Source organism: Colias croceus, chromosome 3 (assembly GCF_905220415.1).
Source record: "Colias croceus chromosome 3, ilColCroc2.1".
In the NCBI taxonomy this organism is placed as follows: Eukaryota; Metazoa; Arthropoda; class Insecta; order Lepidoptera; family Pieridae; genus Colias; species Colias croceus.
Window position 1 is genome coordinate 6,015,521 of NC_059539.1, and position 8,267 is coordinate 6,023,787.

The 8,267-nt window shown below is 33.8% G+C and overlaps 2 protein-coding genes across 2 annotated transcripts; one reads left to right on the top strand and one right to left on the bottom strand.

The window, feature by feature from the left end:
• Positions 1-117: 117 nt before the first annotated feature.
• Positions 118-3,967, top strand: LOC123706082. Its single transcript, XM_045655222.1, has 2 exons — positions 118-356; positions 1,923-3,967. Exon 2 carries the CDS (start codon positions 1,930-1,932, stop codon positions 3,505-3,507), a length of 1,578 nt encoding a protein of 525 aa, XP_045511178.1. The 5' UTR covers positions 118-356; positions 1,923-1,929; the 3' UTR covers positions 3,508-3,967.
• A 136-nt stretch (positions 3,968-4,103) lies between these two features.
• On the bottom strand, positions 4,104-6,518 carry LOC123706083 (alpha N-terminal protein methyltransferase 1-like). Its single transcript, XM_045655223.1, has 2 exons — positions 5,849-6,518; positions 4,104-4,903 (listed from the first exon to the last, which is right to left on the bottom strand). Exons 1-2 carry the CDS (start codon positions 6,283-6,285, stop codon positions 4,642-4,644), a joined length of 699 nt encoding a protein of 232 aa, XP_045511179.1. The 5' UTR covers positions 6,286-6,518; the 3' UTR covers positions 4,104-4,641.
• Positions 6,519-8,267: the final 1,749 nt, after the last annotated feature.

Here is an 8,267-nt window from a genome sequence, read left to right on the forward strand (position 1 = left end):
CCAGTACTCCGTAGCAATTTTTATCTATGCAAGCGAACTACTGAATTGGTTCCCAAATCCCATTTCGGGCTAAAAATAGATACATAGGTATTGGATGTGTATTCTGACAGCAGCGGCGCGGCAGTGGAAAATTGTTTGCTTTTGGTGCACCAACTGTGTTTGGTGTATTTGTAATTCAATAATATGGATTTAAGTAGATACTTTTACTTTAGTTACATTTTGAATGTCATCATTAATAATATAAGATGAAATGGTCACCTATCAGTAAAAATATTTTAAAATACTAAATATAAATTATTTACTGGTCTATTATTAGATTTTGTAAATAGCAAGTGCTCGAATTATTACATTAATACGTAAGTAACTACATTGATAATATGTATATATAATCTTTAACAAGTAACACGGAGATAATATCAACATGCGTAATTGAATTGAATGCATACCTATAAAGATGATGTGAAAAAATTTTGCGGTTTTACTCGATTTTGGATATAAATAGACTCTACTTTATTTTTCCCTGGGTATTAATACCTACCTAAGAAATAATTCTATCCTAAAAATTCCTACATAAATTTCTAGCTGAATAGCTGATTATAATAATACCATAATAATATAAGTACCCACCTTGTTCCTAAATAATATGCACGTTTAATTCGAAAAAAGATCACAAATATTTTTACTACACTACATTACTTTTTAACGAAGCTCCCAATCAACTCTTTTTCGATATAGGTAATTTTTATTTCAACAAGAAATTAGTTAATAAAAAGTACCTACAAAAAATAAGGGAAAATTCAAACTTTTTTATTAGCTATAACGTCTTCATCAATGTTGCTATCATGATTTTTTTTCCGAAGGAAAGTTAAAACTGTACATGTGTATTTTTTTGTTTATTGATATCGATGCCAACAAGTTTTTCGAACTTTTGTCTGTTTGTCTGTAAATATCCTTCTCTATACATGTATCTTCAAGCTAGGACTAATAGAAGTGAAGCAATGCGGGTAAACCGCGGGGCATGGCTAGTACAATATGTTACGCTTTAGGACCGAAAACGCTTGGTGAGCGAAAAAATGGCTCACTTGTTATGGTCATGATGATGATGGCAAACAATTGTACAAAGTAATGACTAATGACACGGAAAACACGAAACAATTTTACCTACATTCTGTATACAAAGTCAACCACAAAGTCAACTCTTGCTAGGATGATTCAAAGTCAACCTGTCATGTTCGCGCTCGCCATTTCGCACCTTGCTTTTCTACTTTCACACTAAAAACAATATTATATGTTGTAATGTGTAAAAAAATGGAAAATCTAATAGTGCACGCCTATAGAATATAGATCTCATTTTTTCATACAAAAAAAAAAGTTTAAAGTATAGTCTCAGATATAGTCATCACCTGTGAGTCACCACATATACAGGATCCGCACATACGGAAGTCTAAGAGAGTACATTTTTAAATATTATTTTAAACAACATAGACGACTTTAAAAACATCATGAGTGTTAGCCTCCTCCACACTACTCGCGAAGTTCCTCGGCGAAGTACTCGGCCGAAGTTGACTGAAGTCCGCGGTGCTACACTACACACTCGTTCAACTTCGCGAGGAACGCATACGTTCATATTCAGAACGAACTTCAGGTAACTTCGTGCCCTTTGACTCGGGCGCAAAAACCGACAACAAACGGAAGTCGGCCGAGGCGAGGTAAAGTTGGACGAAGTAAGCCGAAGTGCCTCTCTACATTATTCTATTCGTCTAACCTCGTTCAACTTCGCGAGTAGTGTGGAGGAGGCATTAAAAATAGTGTTTTTCCACTATGTTTGAGTTAATATTTTTAATAGGTGAAATTTATGGATAAAAAAGAGAGATTTGATGTTCAAAAATCACTTTCATGAAGTTTATTTAATTTTTTTACAGATGCATTATGTTCTCAAGTAGATACAAGCAACCAAAATCGCTTGAAAGTCTAGCCCTGATTCGGCTGGGAAACTGGATAGCTCAGCAGGCAGAAGCACAAATGACACCAACAACATTACTCGCCCAACAAAATCCAAATCAAGCCCAAATCGCCCTAGCACGTAGAGTTGATAGCATCAGACAATATTTAGACTTCCACGTACCTTGGATGCTTCATGACCTTTTTGCAAATGAAGCTATCAAGTCACTCTCAGAATTATTAGAGAAAACAAAAAATGCTATGGGTTTTAGGGGCTCGATGAGTAAATTTGTTAGTCAAATGAACGTAATTGTTAAAATGACAGAAGCATTGTTCACAAAAAATTTCACATATGTTTCTATAGATGCGATCCCGAAAATGATGCGATCAGTTTTCTATTCAAAACTATTTATGCTTACTGGATTAGAATATTTGAATTTAGGTTCACTTTCTGGGGGGTGGAAAACAGCCGACATGGAGGAGTCTATTATAAAATCACTAAAGGAACTACATTCGCTCAAGTATCTTTTCATAAATTACGACTGTACAGACAAAATTTTAAAATGCATTGTTGAAAATTGTAAAAATTTATTAAAATTAGATGTTTCGTGTTCTAAATGTATAACGAATGAGAGTATTAGTATACTATGCAAATTAAAAAGATTAAAGAGTATACAATTGTATCACACTTTTGTTACATGGGAAGGTTTCGTTAACCTTCTTATAAATTGCAGAAGCTTAGAGGACATAGGTAGATGCGACGAGATTGGAAGAGTATTGGAATTCATTCATTTAAATTGTCCAGAAGCACTACCCTTAAGACTTAAAATATTTGTTAGTCGATATGCTAATAGCAAGCATTTAGAACTAGCAGTAGAATCATGTCCAGAAATTCGTAACATGACAGTATTTCACAATACTTTACAAAGTGACTTGATTGTACTCATAGGATTAAAAAGTTTGTGTGAATTAAAATTGTTATCGTGTGACTTTTACGCTGATCAAATAAAGCAAGTGCTGCAAGTAAAGGGTTGTAACTTATCATATCTACATCTTGAGCACGTTGATCAAATTGACTTAAATGCCCTAATGTACATAAGTCAAATGTGTCCCCTTTTGCAAGTACTAACGTTTTATAATTGTTCGCTTATACAGCATACCTCATTGTACACAAAAAAATTAGAAATTTTACCATTTAGAAACTTGAAAAAATTAACATGCGTCTCCGCGTTTACAGACGAACAGTTAACATTTTTGTTATCAAATTGTCTCAATATAGAATTTATCCAAATTGGCACTGCTATTCAATTAACAGATGAATTTGTGGTTAAAATATTAGAAAAAAATCCACTTATTTATCTGAGAGAACTACGCATCATGCAGTCCGACTTTTTAACCATTGCTTCTATTGAAAGAATTATACAAAGTTGTATGAGCTTGGAAATTTTGGTTGAATTGGAAAGTTGGTCCATGTTATCAGATAGTGACCGTGATTATATTAAGAATTATATTAAAATAAACAATTTCAATATTGATACATCTCCTATACGAAGATATGACAGCTAGAGATTTTGGAACGAAGTTCCAAAGCGCGCGTTGCGAAAGGGGACTAGACGGAATTAAGACCAAAAGTTGTAACAATACTTTGTGCTAGTTAGCCGTTCAGCGTACTAGTGTTTCAACTTTCTTTGACATACATTGTATGATGTATCTCTGTCTCTCATAGAACATCGTACAGCTGTTGTAGTAACAACTTGATTCAAACTTAATGGCGGTTCGGAAGTTAGCTGCGAATGCACGAGCGCGCAGGTATTCGACCCGATCCGGTACATAATATTATCTAACCGTCCGCGTCGCTTCACACGAGCCGCGGGCCACAGCCACAAACGCCGCCACGAGACGCAGCTACAACGGCGTCAACCGTGTGCGGCGAGACCATATAAACTGTATGAAAAAAAATGCTGGTGGCGGCATTTTGTAGCTGGAGGCCGGTGGCCCGTGTGCGGTAGCCCTAAAATTGTTTTCTGCGCGTCAGATCGTGCGATGTTCCGAGCCGCCATTAAGTTTGAATTGTACTGTACCATCCGGTTGTCCCTCGACAGTCGACACCCATCTCAAGATATTTTGTTATAATTTTTAATATTTAAAAAAAAACTAATTAATAGTAGTTAACTACAAATTTTAATTTATAATTTGATTTACGTTTATTTAACGTTTTAAAATATTGTTATAAGAATAAACAAATTCTACTGCAGCACTTTCAAAATATTGTTAACTCAATATCAATAATTTATAAAATACATATTAAATGATTGTTTCTTAGCAAGGTTGGGCACAAACATTAGGTTTACTGATAAGTAATTCAGATTCATATACAAAAATGCTCTGCAGACAGATAAAATATTTCACAAGCATACATTAGATACTTTTATTTTTTCTCTAGAACAGAATGTTTGCAGCTGAGCTTTGAGTTGAAAAAAAATCCCATGATGGCTGCACATAGAAGAGCTACGTACTTATATTTATGAAGTATTTACTGGGCCTTTAAATGTAGTAATACAATTTATATATTTTTGAAAGAGTCTATGAATTTAAGGCTGAAATATTTTACAAGAAAAATGTGGTTACTATAATAGAATATAGATAAGTATAGTACATTGTAGACATAATATTTTATTTGTAAATGTTTGTCAATAAATATTATAACAAATCATTTTCATGTTTATTTTCACTAACATGATCTTTCACAGGAATTAAGGCAAACATGTAAACAGGGTATATTCCATTAGGAAAATTTGTTTGTTTGCATTGTTTAACTCTCTTTAATTTTGCTTGTTTAAATATTTTAGTATATTGCTTAAGACACCTTGTTACAGATGAATCAGCATCATCAGCCTCAGTTTTCCCTGAAGATGTAATATTTTCTTTAACAACAATAACACCATTTTCTGCAAGTGTATTTCTGAAAACAAAAATAAAAGAGAACATATAAAATATCACTTGATGTTTATAGTCCTTTTCAGCTAGGATGATTCCTGTGACACTTCATTGTGTTCCGAATTACGTATTTTATGTTTAAAAAGCAAAAATAATTTTAATGCATAATATTTTTATTTCCAGGCGGCATTATTACCAAAAATATAAAAATTTTACATCTTAAGCTACTAAAACAAAAACAGTATTGTTTAATTTAATATAACGAAAAATAAAATAAAATAACACAAAAAAATAATACCTACGCAATTCGTGTACATGAAATCGAACGTTGAAAAATTATAGAGTTGGAAAATCATATAATCGACGCCCATCTTGTGATCGTTTGTCAATCGCATCAATCGTCTGTACGAGTCCGTCAGCTTTGTATACAAGTTGCATTTTTATATTGATACTTTACGTGGTATTGTGTTATTATTACTAATTGTAATTGTTCACTTTTTGTCGCTGTTGTTTGCTAAGATTCCTTAGTTAATTGTTGGCGAAATGCCGAAATAACTGATTTTGGTCCTTTATTCAAATCGATTTCATTTCCATATAAAATATTATCGATTATCGGAAACAATTGATACGATTTCAGTAAAGGCAATCTCTACACATGTCAACAATCGATGTGTCACAGGAATCATCCTAGTTGAAAAGGACTATAGTTGAATATATATAACAAAAACATACCTAATTTGTTTTAATTAGTAAATGTGCTTTTCTTTAAAAATTGTTTGTTATTGATGTTATCAAGAAGAAAACAATTTAAAAGTAGTCCGGAATTATTTGGGAAACAAATCCGACTATAGGAATTACTTTATAATAAGATAAATTTGATAGTCTGCCCTGGAACACTTTTGTTGAGTACCTTGGGTTCATTGTATGTACATACTTTCAAATCAGAATTCTAAATTAATAAAATATGTACCTGCAAGTTATTAAGTACGAAACTAAGTCTTCATCTTTTAAATAACCTAAGACCCATTGATTCCAAATAACGTCATACTTTCTTTCGGGTTGAAAATCTTGCAAGCTTGTGTGATATAATTTTCCAACATTTGAACTATTTTCTCCTACATAGTTCAATATTTCATTGAGGAATTTTTGATCAGGCTCTATAACATCTACTTTATTGAAATGAGGTAGTAACAAATGTTTCGTTATTCTTCCGATACCAGCACCACAATCAAGCGCTACTTCCCTTCCTGGACTGTTTTCCAACGAAAATAAAGACTGTAAAAACTGAGTTGAGCCTACAATATCAATATCTGATATGAACCCAAAACCTCCTAGTACACCGTCAACTGTAGCTGGAATTTCTGACCAATATTCCAAAGCTTTTTCATAATTAATCCGCTTAGACATTATGATTTTATGAATGTCTCATTGAGCAATTGTACTTATTATATGGATTGTCAATTCAAATTACACTATCGGTATCACATTTTTTAAACTAAAAGTTGACAAAGCATTTCACAAATAAATATGAATATTTATTTTAAACAACAATAATTTGTAACACAGGCAAACATCAGTATTAATATTTCAACACCTTGTCATTATTCAAAATAGTTCAAAACCGTTCAAAACACACGCAAGATAGGAACATTTATGACACATGTGAGCCCACAGATAACTTTTTATTAAGGCCCTACTCACGGTTCAACACAACCAACAATCTGCTGAAACAATTTGTTGCAGTCGCGATTGTCGTTCTCTACTCACGATTCATCCAACCCTCAATCTGATGACACAATTTCATTCCGCGATTGCTTGCCACAACGTGTGCACGTCACGTTGATGCCTGGCCTGATGCTAAACCTCAACGCAATAATACGCATTATTAATGGATATACTAATTTATGAAATATAAGATAATTATCTTTGTAAAGCTTGTATTTTTTCCAATTTTATTGATAGATTTCAAGGGCTATAAAGTATAAGAACATAATTTATATTAATTGTTAAATACTCAGGGGAGGCTTGTGAGCTTATTATGTATTTATTAAAATAGTATAGAGCGCGTGTATTGCTCAAATTGCTTAGTGCGCATCGCAGGCAGATGAGCTATAGATACTATATATATATATATACGTGGGCCACACTGAAAGTTTTGCGTAACTAATAAACAAAACAATTTATTTGTCCAATATTATATTTACTACTTTTTAAAGTATTCTCCGCTACATTTAAAACACTTTTTCATCCGTTCAAACCATTTCTGGAAACATGAGGACCATTGGTCCGAGGGTATGTTTTCTGCGTGCTGTTTGAAAGCAACCACGGCCTCTTCTGGCCTCGTAAATGTCGAACCACTCATTGAATCATAGATTTTTGGGAAAAGGAAGAAATCGCAAGGTGCTAGGTTAGGACTGCGTGCGGCATGAGTCACGTGCTCTATGTTTTCAGTAGCCAAAAATGACTTTGTTTTGTTCGCGGTGTGCGCCGAAGCACTGTCATGGTGCAACAAGATGCGACTTCTAGGTCGCTTTTCTCTTATTTTTTCTAAGACATTGGGCAAAAAAATAGTGGTGTACCACTCGGCATTAACAGTCTTTTGTTACTCAAGTGGGATAGTGCAGACAGGATTCGTCTTAGAGAAAAATAATGCAATCATTTGTTTGCCAACCCTTCTCGCCTGCCTCTATTTGGTTGGTTTGCTGTCACTTTCAAACACCCACAAAGAATATTGGTGTTTTCTTTCTGGAATATAACCATATATACATATTTCATATCCTGTCACGATATTATACACGGCATTAGAATGTCCGTAATTGTACTTTAATAGCATTTCTTAACACCAATCTACTCGATGTCGTTTTTGTTCTGGAGTGAGTTTGGGAGCAATTCACCGGCAACCAATCTTCCTAACTTTGAAATGTTCATGTAAAATTTTCTGAATTTGTCTCATACCAATCCCCAAATGTCCTCGAATATCCTAATAAGTGATATGGCAATTTTCTTAAATTAGTCGTCTGATGGTAGCCATATTTTCCTCCGTGATCGCAGTTGAGGGTCGACCTTCACGAATTTCATCATGAAGAGAAACACGGCCGCGATGAAATTCAGCATATCAATGCCTTACAGTGCTCAAATAAGGTGCTTCCCTCCCAAAAGTATTTTGAAGGCGAGCAGTGCAAGCTTTCGGAGAGAGCGAACTTTTAAAATCATCAAAAATCATCGCCCTAAAATTGTTTCGTGTTAGTTCCGTTTTTGCTACGGACAACGAACTTCAACTTGAGATAAAAAAAAATTGACACGAGCTTCCAGCCAAATTTTTTTTTCCTCAACTTATGAGACTTCATAGGTTAAAAAAATATAACATTCAAAATTCAAACATTTATGGG